The sequence below is a fragment of the Mus caroli genome, unplaced genomic scaffold (assembly GCF_978045245.1).
Source record: "Mus caroli unplaced genomic scaffold, Mus_caroli_1 scaffold_5, whole genome shotgun sequence".
Lineage (NCBI taxonomy): Eukaryota > Metazoa > Chordata > Mammalia > Rodentia > Muridae > Mus > Mus caroli.
In genome coordinates, this window is record NW_028227260.1 from 57205780 (window position 1) to 57221190 (window position 15411).

At 34.7% G+C, this 15411-nt stretch overlaps 1 protein-coding gene across 3 annotated transcripts in view; it reads left to right on the plus strand.

Annotated features, from left to right (window-relative positions):
- The window catches only part of Hdx (highly divergent homeobox), a 122163-nt gene that overhangs the window by 23074 nt on the left and 83678 nt on the right, over nucleotides 1–15411 (plus strand). For 2 of the 3 annotated variants that reach the window (XM_029472957.2, XM_029472958.2), the window contains exons 2-3: nucleotides 1019–1165; nucleotides 11227–12336. In XM_029472957.2, the coding sequence (XP_029328817.1) occupies nucleotides 1019–1165; nucleotides 11227–12336 (1257 nt within the window). The remainder of the gene's footprint in view (nucleotides 1–1018; nucleotides 1166–11226; nucleotides 12337–15411) is intronic. The other variant, XM_085838048.1, reaches the window with a different exon arrangement.

Here is a 15411-nt window from a genome sequence, read left to right on the forward strand (position 1 = left end):
ATTTTTAACAGAAATCCGAAATTCCCTTAATCAAATTACAAATGCTCTTTTTAAAAAATGCACTACTATACTTCAACCTTGAAAAATAGTGTTTGACCTGCCATTTCCTTGGACAATACACAAAATTCTTAGCCCATTTTAGTAAACATCTTGTCTGTTATCAGGGAAAGTAAATTTACATTGTCTACTTTTGATGGTGTCAATTTAATTTAAAAAGACAGAGTTTCCACATGGCTTTAGTAAGTTACACTCAGTTTGAATTTCCATTTAGCTACTATAGTTACTAAAATAATTATTTTGGATAGTATTACATACAGCAACGGCACTTTCACGGTTATTAATCCCTTCTATTTGTTTCTGATCCTTAATGAAATGCTTCCTTGAGCTGAGGGTGTTTGTGAACCCTTGTAATTGTAGCATTTGGTAGAGGCAGGAAAATAAGGAGTTGGAGGCCAGCCTGTACTAGAGCAAAATCCAAACAAACAAAAAATTAAAAAGACAGGTTTTTAAATATATGATAAAAATTCTTTTTAACTCAGAATGAGGGGGAAAAAAAGAGTCCCCTTTGTTTCTGAGCACAGCTTCTGACTGTTAAGACATATGCCTGATGCTTTTCTTGACATAGAACAGTGAGTGTCCCTGTTGATAATTGACTGCGTACGGCTAACACCATCTCTGGCTTTACTAGCCATAAATATCTATTTCCGTGAAACCCGTTTTTCCCCATGTACTGACACTAACCAGATAAGAGCTTGACTCTTTTCTCTTTTTTGTTTTCTATGTTACTTTACTGTCTTTGAAATTTGTGCTTTTCCAAGCAAATTAAATATTTGTATATATTTTTCAGGGGGAAGCTGTCTCCCTTTAGCACACAAATTACTGCCCATTACTGAGGATTAATTAATTTACATAAATTGTGCACTTAGAAACACTGAAATTGTATCAAAAAACAAGTGTTCAAAATCTACACCTACCACATTTTTATTCCAATTTTCAGAGTATCTTCTTTTATTTTTAGATGAATCTACGTTCTGTATTTACTGTAGAGCAACAAAGGATTTTACAGCGTTATTATGAAAATGGAATGACAAATCAAAGTAAAAATTGCTTTCAGCTCATATTACAGTGTGCACAGGAGACTAAGCTGGACTTCAGTGTAGTCAGGGTAAGTATTGAGGTCTTGCACTTGAATTTATAGCTTTTTATTACAAATGATATTTGCTTACTATAAGAAAAAACTATTCAGGGTATGAAGTCCTAACTTTATACACAGCTTCATTTCCCTGATGTAAAAATACTATTTTGATAAAAAGAAAAACCCACCTAGTATCTTTATTTTTATAAATACCTTGAAAACACTAAGACCCTTGCAGTATGAACATAAATCTTTGAATTAATAAATATCAATAACATGATTAGTGAAACAGAGATTTTCTGAAGCAATTACAATTACCTATCTTTTTTGTTGTTATATTTAGAACTTTTCCTCACACATTTAAGATTTGAGAGTTTCTCTTTTCAGGAAAGTACAATTGGTTTTACAGATATATTTTCTTTCTAAGTAAAATGTATATATTTAATGGTTAGCAAGTATGATGTAGGGAATCCCAAAGGAAGAAATTATTGCAACCATTCTTATTCTGTGTAAATAAAATCAAAGCTACTCCACATTCCTGAACAGCAATGAGATAATAGAGAGGAGGCAAGTGATAAGTCTAGCAGAACTAGTGACTGATTTTATTGGATGCATCAGTCTTTTCATGTTTATTTAAACATTCTACAAATCCTTTTGGTGTGAAACCCTACTGATTCAAAGATTAACAACTTTCCTGTCCATGACATTTGCTAGACTAATTTTGAGAAGAGACGGATATATGTTTTTCAAGTTTATTTTGCTGTACAATTGTACCTTCAAAGGCACTAGAGAAGATCTTTAGATAGAGAGGTTTCAAAATTATTTCTTAAGAACTTAAGAATTTATTCACTTTCAAATAGGAGATTATGCCATGAATTATAGGATAAGTATTGTCTAAGATCAACTATCAGATTCACGTTTCTATAAAAACTAGAAATATCTCCTTTTGGTAGCTATAACTGCACCATTTAAATTAAAAATAATAAAATATTTCAAGTTGAGGAGATTGTACTGTATACAAATAAACTCTTTTCCAACTGCTATTTCCTTGGACTTCCCCCCTTTGTCTCATCATTACTTTGAAGTAAATCATCTTCCCAGGCAGCTGACATGTGGACCATCTTTTATATTTCAAGTTTATTATTAAATTCTTCCCCTTATAACTAGTACTATTATATTTGAATATGGAAATATATTTTTATGGCTCATGGAGTGAAAATCTAAAGCAATGATAGTAATAGGTTTCAATTCTTAGAATGTAGTATTGTAACTATAATATTGTATAGATATAAGGACTTGTGTAAAGCAATCAATTTTCTTCATTCCAGGAAATTATCAGTCGTACACAAACTCAGTATTTCAACTCTACATCCCAACATAATATTCCTTCTTTTTCCACTCAGACAAAGGCTCAGCATAGCAGGTTGTACGTTTTAAAATCTACAATCTCCCCCGTATTTTGGTGTTTATGCATCCCACTTGAGAGAGATCTTTATCATTTTTATTATGTTACTGGGTTTTTTTCTGAAGAATTTTAAGTATTATATTATTTACTCTGTATATAAAGTGAACTTAAAAGGCTGACTAAAACCTCCAAGTAAAAAGAATCACTATGAAGTAAATGGACAAGAGAACATTGAGTATAGAAAAAGGTGAAGTGGTTTAGAACAGGGAAGTATGAAAAGACTGTAATGAGACCCATTCTTTTGTGTGCTAACCCCTCAAAACTGAAGAAAAAATGTTCTGACATTAAGTAGTGGTAATGGTTATAAAATGCTGATGATATTAAATATCTCTGTACTGAAAAAAGAAATTTAGAGGTAGTAAATGTAAAAGACAGAACTGCAAGAGAATTTTATGACCTCCAAATATTGGCAATTCAAACATTATCCTTTCTTTTTTCCTATAAAGACTCGGCTTGCTAGATCATCATCTTTGATTCTCATTATCCTAGTTTGTCTGACATGTTTTTCATTTTCCTTTTGATGAATGAGGCATTTACAAGGAGTGTACATTTATATCTGATAAGCATTGCTAAGTTTTAGATCTTATATCTGAGCAGCTTTGGGTAAGGTTTAATTTTTGTAGCCCTCAATGAATTTTCTTTATTTACAACATTTTAGGAAGAAGTATTTCTTAAGTGCATATTTTTGTTGTTTTCTTTGATAGGAAACTTGGAAAATAATTGTACCCTTAGTTTTTTTCATTGTTTAGTGATTTCTTATTAAGAGTTTATTAGCATATGTCAATTATACTTAATGAATTTCATTACGTTGTTTTTATGTTCCCCCTTCTGCATCAAGAGTGTTGTAATTTTTTTAAAACACCTTATGGCTTATTCAATGCACTGTTGATCTGGGTGTGGTGGTGCACACACAGCATAGGGGAGGCAGAGGTAGGAGAGTCCCTACAAATTCAAGACCACCCTGTCCACATAGTCCAACCCTGTGTCAAAAACGAAGCTGTACAAAAATGTATTAACTTTGAAGATTTAAGAAAACTGATATCAGGCTGGAGAGATGGCTCAGCCGTTAAAGGCTAGGTTCACAACCGAAAATATAAGAAAACAGATATTGCCATACAAAAGCATTAAAATAAATCCCAATGTTTTACAAAATATGAAATCTGCAGAAAATAGCCTCCACAAAAATAAATAAATCTTTAAGGTTGTTTGAATATTCTAAGTGTTTATAAACCAGATAACTGTGAAGTTGATTATATTAGTAAGATGATTGATTAAATGTTAATATACAGTAATACAGTCACAGTTCTTTCTTCTTTGTCCTTCCTCCATGTCCTCCCATATATGCCTCCCCATTCTCCTTCAAATTCATGGCTCCTTTTTGCACTTGTTATTGCATGCATACAATTATGTATATGGATATATATTCCTGACAATAACCTGTTCGGTCTGTATAGTTTTACTTGTATGTATGTTTCTAGAACTCTAGCCCTGGACAATCAATGTCCAGTTCTTCCCTAGGGAAGACTACCTCTGCTGCTTCCAGGTTTAATCAGTTGCCTATAATTCTTTAAATACCATTGAGACCTAGTTTTTTTTGTTGTTGTTTTTTAAGTAAGCACTCTAAAATCAGGTTCGCATGGAAGCACACCTGTAATCCTAGCACTTGGGAGAAAAGGGCAGGGAAGACTCAGGAAATCAAGGCTGCCTGTGGGTACATAACATGTCGAGGCCATCCTGGCTGGTAGACGAGCCTGTCTCAAAAAACCTAAGCATTAAGTGTACAATGAGAATTCTTCAGAACTGAAATACGAACGTTACTGCTAATATTAGGTGAATTGTTTTTCTTCTAAGATTATAATGCTCCCACAAAATTTACCCCAAGTATTTTATTTCAATCATCTGTGAAACATTTTTACTGTCTGTACTGATAGTTTTAATTTTAAATCACCAGTTCGAAGTAGCAAGGCATAGTTATATACACTTGTGACCTTAACATATGGAAGATGGAAACAGTTTATTTAGAAATTTGTGCTCATCCTGTGCCTTATAATAAACTCATGAACAGTCTGGTTATATGATACTCTGTCTTAAAAGAAATATAAATCATACATCTAAACTAATAAATAATAATAGTACTCTAGTATGTAATTTTAAAGTATCTCAGATGCATAAGTGCAATTAATATATTGATTCTTTTAATAATTGGGCTAGAAATATAGTTCAGCTGAGTCTTGTCTAGCATGTAATGAGCCCTGGGTTCTCTCTTCATCACCACATAAGTTGGGTGATGTGGTAAACCCCTGTAAAAAGATAAAGCCAGGGGGAATCTTAATTTCAATATTATCCTTGGCTAAATAGGCTAGCATGTGCTAGACACCTTTTATAAAGGAAATTTACAAGTTTGTAAACCAACAGATAAACAAAAGCCAATTTCCAAGATTTAAAAAATTGCCTTGAGCATGTAGCCAACGTGACAAGTGTGACATTGTACTCTGCTCATGTTATTTTATTTAGTAGCCATATAACCAAGCACATATACATACCTCAGATTTTTTTTCTAATAGTGATGTATTAAAATTAAGTCTAAATTTTAATACTGGTTTGCTTTCAACTAAGAATACCTACTGTATACCACTTAAATATCCATTAATGCTCTAAAACTCTAAGAAGGATAATTAAAGAGTCTACTTAGAAACAACACTTCACAGGGCTGCTATACAAATCATTTGGGAAACCAACTGAAAACTTTGACTTGAAAATCTTACTAACATTGGTCAATGGTTTGGCCTCTGAAATGGGCTAATGGTGCTGTTTCTTTAACCTACTAATATGGTTTCACATTGGGGTTTTTTTTTTGGGGGGGTGTCAGATCACATGGCTTTTTTTTTTTTTTTTTTTTTTTGAGACAGGGTTTCTCTGTATAGCACTGGCTGTCCTGGAACTCACTTTGTAGACCAGGCTGTCCTCGAACTCAGAAATCCGCCTGCCTCTGCCTCCCAAGTGCTGGGATTAAAGGCGTGCGCCACCACGCCCGGCTTAACCCTTTATTTTTTAAGATTTATTTATTTTTTTTTGATTTTTAATATTTTTATTACATATTTTCCTCAATTACATTTCCAATGCTATCCCAAAAGTCCCCCATAGTGCCCCCCACTTCCCTACCCACCCATTCCCATTCTTTTGGCCCTGGCATTCCCTTATATTGGGGCATATAAAGTTTGCAAGTCCAATGGGCCTCTCTTTCCATTGATGGCCGACTAGACCATCTTTCGATACATATGCAGCTAGAGACAAGAGCTCCAGGGTTCTGGTTAGTACATCATGTTGTTCCAACAATAGGGTTGCAGATCCCTTTAGCTCCTTGGGTACTTTCTCTAGCTTCTCCATTGGGAGCCCTGTGATACATCCAATAGCTGACTGTGAACATCCACTCCTGTGTTTGCTATTAAGATTTATTTATTTACTATATGTAAGTACACTGTAGCTGTCTTCAGACACTTTTTCTTGTTGCTCCCGACCCGCTCCCTAGCAGTAGCTGTCTTCAGACACCCCAGAAGAGGGCGTCAGATCTCATTACGGATGGTTGTGAGACATCCCGTGGAATTTGAACTCTGGAAGAGCAGTCAGTGCTCTTAGCTGCTGAGCCATCTCTCCAGCCCTCAGTTGGCCCTTTATTAAAGCACTGTGTGTATTTGCATTGAGAGGGTTTCACATTGTTAACCAACAAAGTAATTAACAAGCAGAGCTTCTTGCATAAAACATTATGAACCATAAAATTTGAATTCTTTTTTTATTTACTATATGTAAGTACACTGTAGCTGTCTTCAGACACTTTTTCTTGTTGCTCCCGACCCGCTCCCTAGCAGTAATTAATAATTATTAGGAGAGGTCCAGGTCACAGGAAGAGGGAGTGGAGTGGCCAGGTCTTTAGTACTGGTGCGATGTGACACTTTCAGGTTGCCAGAGAAGGACCTGTGCAGTAACAAAGTGCACTTATACAAATGAATGATGGTACAAAGTCTGAGTATGAAAATTATATTTTCCCTTCTCCTTCATCTTCTGCATTACCTTCCCTCTTCCCAAAGATCATCGTTTTTCCTCTTTAACATAGTTACCATCATCTTTATCCTGATTTCCATTTTTCTTTAATATAAGAATCTTTTTTCAGGGACTGGAGAGATGGCTCAGTGGTTAAGAGCACTGACTGTTCTTCCAGAGGTCCTGAGTTCAATTCCCAGCAATCACATGGTGACTCACAACCATCTGTAATGGGATCTGATGCCCTCTTCTGGTGTGTGTGAAGACCGTGACACTGTACTAACATATATAAAATAAATTTTAAAAATTAAAAATAATCTTTTTTCTTCCAAATCTGAGCCTATTTCATTGTTGTCCTCTTATTCTTTTTCCTTCATCTTAATCATTAGACTTTTCCTCTTCTGAGTCTGATTATTTTTAATCCTCCTGATAAAAATCCATCTAAGTGTGTGGTTTGCTGTAGCAGTTCAAAAACAACTTTATAATCTCCCAGTTCCACAAGTCAAGGGAGAGCTACTTTACTGTGGTCCTGAATTTTGGTACGACTCTAATTGTTGTAGGACAGTTTTGGACATTTCTCTGCAAGGGCTGCATTTTGGAAGCAAGGGCTTCCAAACCTCCAGAAATCATGTTGCTACTAAATTCTAATTTTCCAAGCATAACCTGGGAATCTGTGCCAATATGTTTATGTTAACTTTCAGAACTGTAGTTATGTAAAAGTCTCCTTCACTACTTCAGTTTGCCCATTGACACAAAACAATTATTTTTTTAAAGATTTATATATTTATTTATTTCATATATGTGGTTATACTGTTGCTGTCTTCAGACATAGCAGAAGATGGTATTGGATGACTATTACAGATGGTTGTCAGCCACCATGTGGTTGCTAGGAATTGAACTCAGGACCTCTGGCAGAGCAGTCAGTGCTCTTAACCTCTGAGCCATCTCTCCAGCCAAGACACACAGCAATTATTAAGACTAGCTATCATATCTCTTCTAGGCTCTCTTCTTGAGCCCAGTGTTCTGCTTCTGCCAGTCTGCTAGTATTCTCTTCCTTCCCACTTTTCTGCCTTTCATCATACCCAGAATCCTAAATCATTTAAATGGTTTGAAAATGAATAAAAAGAAATGCAAATATAAAATCCCATTGCCAGTAAATAGGTTTGGAGGAAAAGGAAAAGAATATTAAGTAGAGTCCAGGGAGTGGGAACTCTTAACTTGACTACTTCCATTTTCTTGTCCACACACACATATAAACACCTTTACTGGTTGCTCAGAGACTGAGACTGCATCCTCCCCACCTCCTTTTTAATGAGCATCATTTAGTGTATCATTATCAGAGAGCCCTACAATCAGGAACCTCTATCACTACTGATTCCACTTCTAATTTTTTAACATGTGGGAAAGTATAACACTGTATTTGTTTATCATATGTGTAAAATCAGAGAAAGTGGGCTACAAGCTAGTAATCACTGTATTAATGAGCTACATCAATTGATCTTGTGACATCCGTGTTGACAGTGTTCTGGATAAATAAGTTTTCTGGGTTACTGGATATATGAATTTCAGATATACATGATATTTTATTGTATTTTACTTTGATGTGTACATAATATATTAAACTAATATAATATTATGTATAATATACAATTATATATGTAAGCATTAAAATTTATAAGTAAGACATATGGTTCAGAGATGTCCTCTAGGTATAATAAATAGTTCCTGTATTCAATTTTTATCAAATCACTGTGCTTTTCTTTAATATTTTTTAAGTTTGATGGTATATATTTTATAATGTAAGAATACCTCATTCTTATGCACTTTTAAATTGAAAATCTGGAAACATATTTTAGATGTTTGTATTTATGAAATTCACCTTTTGGGAAATTACGTTCATCCAAAAACTATTTCAGATCCTGCTTGTAGATCCTGCTTGACCAGTTGAAGAAAGTCAGTGTGAGTTTACAATTCCCACTATGTTATGTGAAGTAAAGGGGGACATTACAGTTTCTGGAACCATTTTTTGAAAATATCATGAAAGTAGGATAGACGATGGATGACTCCTTCAGGAAGTTCTAGTCACCTTATATGGGATACTGGAAGAATACATTTGAGATCAAGAAGAATTTACCTAGGAGTCATTGCTACTTGCTGACATGATATTTTGCCCAAAGTTATTATTTTTGGACTTCAGTTTCTTCATTTACATAATTTAAAAAGTAGCATCTACTAAAATAGCTCTAATATATACAGAATAGTCATTGCAGAATCTAGTATAGACAGTATTACAGCAACATGAATGTTGTGTCTATACATTGTGTAAACACTGAAAATTGGGTACTTTATGAGGTTTTCTAAAGCACATCATTAAAAATTTGCAAAAATAAACCTTACATCATTTATGTGCAAGACTGGCTTATTTAAAAGTTTCATTTACTCATTTATTTTGTTTAATTTTTAAGAGATTATAGTGTTTTAGTAGTTTATCATATGATATACACTTTTGAATATAAAATTTCATAATCACATTTGGACTGCAATATTTTTATTGTGTATTTTAAGAAGAACCATGATTCAGGGGAATTACACTAAGGTAATTATAATAAATTACTCATATAGAAGAGTGTATCTTATAATTAAGTCCTAAATGCCAACCTATTGCATTACTTTTATTCATAACTTTTTTATGTTTATAAAGGTAATACATATTCATTGTATAAAACTTTTTAAGTAGAAAAAGTTGCAAAAGAGGTAAATGACTACCATAAATTAACAACAACGCAAAACAAAGGCATTGTATAATCAAGTTACTGTCTTTATAGAAAATTGCTCTTACAAATCAGTTTAAAAGGGTAAATACCCCAATACAAAAATAGATATATATAATGCATGATATGGGCTATCAAAATAATATAGTAACCACAAAAATCTAATCAAAATATTTACGTTTTATCAGTTCTCAGGAGTAGTAAAAACTACAGGAGATTCAAACTGGAGGTTTGAGGTAAACAAAATTTTGGTATGTTGGATGGCACTTAGAAAACACAGATTTTAGCTATTTCTCTCCTAGTATTTCATGACAAGGAACCACTAACACAAAAAAGTATGCAAAATAAGGTATATGTAAATAATGAATATTTCTGAAAATAATATAAATACTAGTATGAAATAAACCATGTTATTATGTATATCTATACAATAGAGGTCATTAAGCCTGACAGTTATGTATGCATGTTTGATTAATAATACAGTGATCATTTTCTAATGAGTTAAAGAGCTTACCTTTAGTATGCTTTCATTTTTTGATATTATAAAGGAAGTGTATAATGAATATGATTAGTTATAAACTTCATCTATATATGTGCCTATATTTCAATAGTTATTAGCAGCCGGGCGTGGTGGCGCACGCCTTTAATCCCAGCACTCGGGAGGCAGAGGCAGGCGGATTTCTGAGTTCGAGGCCAGCCTGGTCTACAAAGTGAGTTCCAGGACAGCCAGGGCTACACAGAGAAACCCTGTCTCGAAAAACCAAAAAAAAAAAAAAATAGTTATTAGCATATAGTAATTGTGCATAATGATGAATTGCACAGTGGCATTTTTATACATGTATACATTTTATCATTCACCTCCTATTACTCTCCCCTGTTCACCTCCATTTCTGATGATCCGCCTTGCTCTTTCCACTTCTATCTTCATCTCCTTTTCCAATTTACTTCAGTGTGTCCTCTGACTCTCTTTTTTAAAATCATTTTTGATGACTGTAAGTTTCTTTGGGGCTGTTTTCAGGATACTAAGTAAAGAATTACTTACAGGAACATGGGCTCATTACCATAAGCTATGCCACTAAAGGAAAAAAAAATGTGTTTCCCTTATCCTAGAAGCTATTAATTGCCTATACATCCGCAGGGATAGTTGGCACCTGGTAAACCCTCTCCATGGCTGTTATTATCTGCTTATAGGTTGGGGAGTCAGGGGTGGCCTTAAGTCAGTTAAGTGGGTAGCCAACTATTCTGATCAGATATGAGTCCTGCAATACAGGAAGGACTTTACTGCTGGTAGTCAAAGTCCTGTGGCTGGGGCAGCTACTGTTGTTATTTTGCAAAATGGATACTATGCCTTCATGAAATTGCTGTCTAAATTGCTGTCTAAACTATGTTTATACTCAGATTGGTGCTCCAATCTTTGGTTAGAGAAGCTCTTGTTTGCTGTGGGCAAAGGTAAATGCAGAGAGTTATTACTGGTCAGACTATAATTGTATTTTAAGATGCATTCCTAGAATATTATTTGATGGATCAAAGGATAGAAACAATTTTAGAATTCTTGAACATTTTTTGCAGTTCTCAGTATTAATTTGATGGATCTTATGGCAGACAGGAGTAGTAATATGTTCTTACTAGTATTCTCAGGTGCTAGTCTTTAATCATGTTTGCTCTTATTCTTTGGTTACTTTGTCTTTTATTGGATCTTCTCCTTTTGCTTATGTGTAAGCTTTGTTTCTATGATAAGAATACAATTCATCATTTAGAAATGGGGTTCTCTAAGCTTGTTTTTAACTTTTTCATATTGCCTTTTTTTTTCTTTTCAGACGTGGGTTGGCAATAAGCGAAGAAAAATGAGTAGTAAAAGCTGTGAATCAGGAGCAGCAGGAACTGTGTCTGGTACCTCATTGGCAGCACCAGACATTACAGTCAGAAATGTGGTTAATATTGCCCGCCCTTCAAGCCAGCAATCTTCTTGGACTTCTGCCAATAATGATGTCATTGTAACTGGTATATACAGTCCAGTAAGCTCATCAAGTAAGCAAGGCACTACAAAGCATACAAATACACAAATTACAGAAGCACATAAAATTCCTATTCAGAAGGCAGCCAATAAAAATGACACTGAATTACAATTGCACATTCCTGTTCAAAGACAAGTAGCACACTGTAAGAATGCTTCTGTGCTCCTAGGGGAAAAGACAATTATTTTGTCAAGACAGACAAGTGTGCTAAATGCTGGAAACTCAGTGTACAATCACACAAAGAAAAGCTATGGGAGTTCTCCGGTGCAAGCTTCTGAAATGACAGTACCCCAAAAGCCATCTGTGTGCCAGCGACCTTGCAAAATTGAACCAGTTGGGATTCAAAGGTCATATAAACCTGAACATGCAGGTCTGGCATCACATAACTTATGTGGGCAAAAGCCAACCATTAGAGACCCTTGCTGTAGAACACAAAACTTGGAAATTCGTGAAGTGTTTTCATTGGCAGTCAGTGATTACCCTCAGAGAATTCTGGGAGGAAGTACCACACAGAAGCCGGGCTCAGCAGAAGGAACTTGTTTGTCCATTGCAATGGAGACTGGAGATGCAGAGGATGAATATGCCAGAGAAGAAGAGCTGGCATCAATGGGAGCACAAATAACAAGCTACTCAAGGTTTTATGAAAGTGGCAATTCCCTTCGAGCTGAGAACCAAAGTACAAATTTGCCTGGACCAGGAAGAAACCTGCCAAATTCACAAATGGTGAATATTAGAGATTTGTCAGACAATGTACTGTATCAAAATAGAGACTACCATTTGACACCACGGACCTCATTGCATACAGCATCTAGTACTATGTACAGTAATACTAATCCATCACGGAGTAATTTTTCTCCACATTTTGTATCATCAAACCAACTGAGGTTATCACAAAACCAAAACAATTACCAGGTAGGTATAAATTTATTTTATGAAGATTTTTATAGGTGTGCTTGTTTTAAAAACGATGGCTGTGTACAATTATAGTCTAGGTTACAATTCATATTTTGAAATAATTTGAGACTTTTATTTGAAAATGTTGGATTGTAGCCAACACCTAGAAGAATGGTATGTTTTCTTTATCAAGTTTTCAAATGATTAGGACTTTTAAAAATAAAAGGAATATAGACATTTAATAAAATTTGTCTGACAAAAAAAATGGTTCACGACATGGTACTTTATAGGAAGCATAAAATTTCCCACATCTAAAATAAGATTATATTGGTTATGTACCCAATTGCCTTCCTTGGATACATAGGTAGGCAGGTGATTCAGCACTCTAGATATTAATGGCTGCAAACTTAAGAGCTTGGATGGTTTAGCCAACTCATTTGTCTAAAATTAGATGCCTGATTAAAATGTTAAATTGAGCATTAATCAAATAATCGCTTGTATGATGCTTATTGGGAAAAGATATATCCTGAGTAAGACTTTTCAGAAACATTAGACTGGGAAACAAAGAGTATTTATGTCTTTACTGTTTTACACATTCAATTGTTTGGGTATGTTTCAAATAATCTCATTTTAAAAAGTTATTATATATATCTACATATTTACCTATATCTCTGTCTCTCCGTCTGAGAGACAGAGAGACTATATATATATATATATATATATATATATATATAGAGAGAGAGAGAGAGAGAGAGAGAGAGAGAGAGAGACAGAGACAGAGACAGAGACAAGACAGAGAGAGAGATCGCGCAAGCGCAAAAGAGCGAACAGAGAAGCTGTCTTCAGACATACCAGAAGAGGGCACCAGATCCCATTACAGATGGTTGTTAGCCACCATGTGGTTATTGGCAATTGAACTCAGGACCTCTGGAAGAGGAGTGCTCTGAGCCATCTCTCTGGCCTCCTCAAATAATCTCTAACTGTGAACCTTCCTCTACTTTCCTCTACCTTCCTCTACCTCTGAACCTTCCTTAAGGTCTACTCCTTAAAAGGAAAAAAAACCCAACAAAAACAAATAAAGATGTTGAGAATTTGAATAATAGGATGTGGCTATTTGCTGCGTTCCCTTGCTACTAGCTACACATCCGTATCTGTTCAACCACAGTACTGAAGGAAAGATGCTTCCAGGATTCTTGGATTTTAACAAAACACAATTTTCTCCTGGCTCCCTCTCTCTACTCTATAGTTTTATAATTCAAAATGAAAACAGTGGCTGATTGTAGTGGTATTTATCAGTAGTCACTACAAGCTCCTGGCCATCCTAATTCACATAACAAATTCTAGGTCAGCCTGGGCTACATAGTGAGTCCATGTCTCAAAACAGAAATAATAGAGACCATAAGGGTAGGGGAAAAAAATAAAAACACTATGATGTCGTACTGAAAGTACATCCCTCCAGCCCCAGTGCTTAGCTGTCCCACTTTTGGATATCTGAACTTACAGTGCATCGAGAAAGAGACCCCCAGACATCTGCAGACACATTACAGTAATAAAAAATTCAATCAAATTAAGCCTGCCGCTTGTCCACAGAAGAGATTAGGGATTGGGTCAAAACTGCTTTTATGCCATGTCACACTAAAAAACAGTTCTAAAAGTGGTCAATAAAAATACCATACATTTTACAACCACTTAGTCATTTGTTTAGTTGCCGTAGGTTTTGAAAGGTTTTCAGAGCTACCACAATGCTGATTTGTCCTTCACTACTTGTTTTTCATTTTGTTTTGACATAGAGACCCAATATAATGCTGACTTGGAACTGCCTATATAAGCTTACCTCAGTTTTGTAATCCTCCTGCCTCAGACTCCCACGTTCTAGTTATGTGCTCTGACCTCCATTCCATTAGTTGCTTACTTAATATTGTCTTAGCAGAACAATTTTCTAGTGCTTCCTAGCTCTTATTGTTGCTAACTTCAATCTGCCATTTGTTTTCAAAATATAGTTACTACATTAGAGCACATAAGGTTAGTGTAACAAGCAGCCATGGTGTTTAAAATAAAACAACAAAACAAAAACTCCGTATTTTGCTTCAAGGAAGAGTTATATGCGAAAGGAAAGATATAGTAAAAACGCTAGTATCCTCCAACGATGGCAGTTTACTAACAAAATATGGACATTCCATTGTTTCCTGGAGCTCTGATGTGTTGCTAGCCATGTTATAAAATTACTTCATTTCATTTATAAAATGGTATTGAAAACTTAATGCTACCATTTAGTAGGTATAGTTTCTGAAATTAGTAATGAACATTTATATTTTCTCAAATGTCCTTTTAACATGAGCAAAATTAGATAATAAAGCATTCTGGAAGGTTTCATTGCAAATTTGTACTTGTATACTGCCATGTGCCTTTGAACCAGAAAAAAAAAATCTTTCCAGATAAAGTTTATATCATTTTGCTTATAATGTTGCAATATTTTATAGTCAGTATTTCAAGAATTGGGAATAAAATGAGGTTTTTTATGTTATATCTGAGGACCTTTTCTGATTTCATTTACACATCATAGAATTCCAAGTTTCTTATTCTTTATTTTCATAACTCATAAAATTTAACCACTAAAATTATGTAGAAATAATTCAAAATAGCATCTTGGTTTTGAATTGCAAGAATTTTGATAGGCTAATAATCGTTCCTAAGCATCGTTCTATTATCACTTAATGGGAAAAGAAAAGATTTCTATATCTAAAGCATTTTAGTTGCTTATCCAAAGATGATAATATTAAAAAATAATTTATAAGGCTAATCTACTTCTCAGAGCCCTGATATAGACTGGGTAGGGAAAAGAGTGGAAAAAAGTTGATATGTGCATCACAACATTGTCTTTTTTTCCAAACAACCCACTCTCAAAAAGACAAATACGTAATGTTCTTTCTCATTCGTGTTCCCTAGCCTCTAACTGATAAATCTGTGTATTGAGGAGGGCACAAGCATTGGATAAACTAGGAAGCTCCAAAGACCTCATGAGACTGGGGAAAGTGGATCTTAAGGAAGGGAGTGAAGAAACAAGAGAGTGAAATGAAAGGCAGAATACTGCCT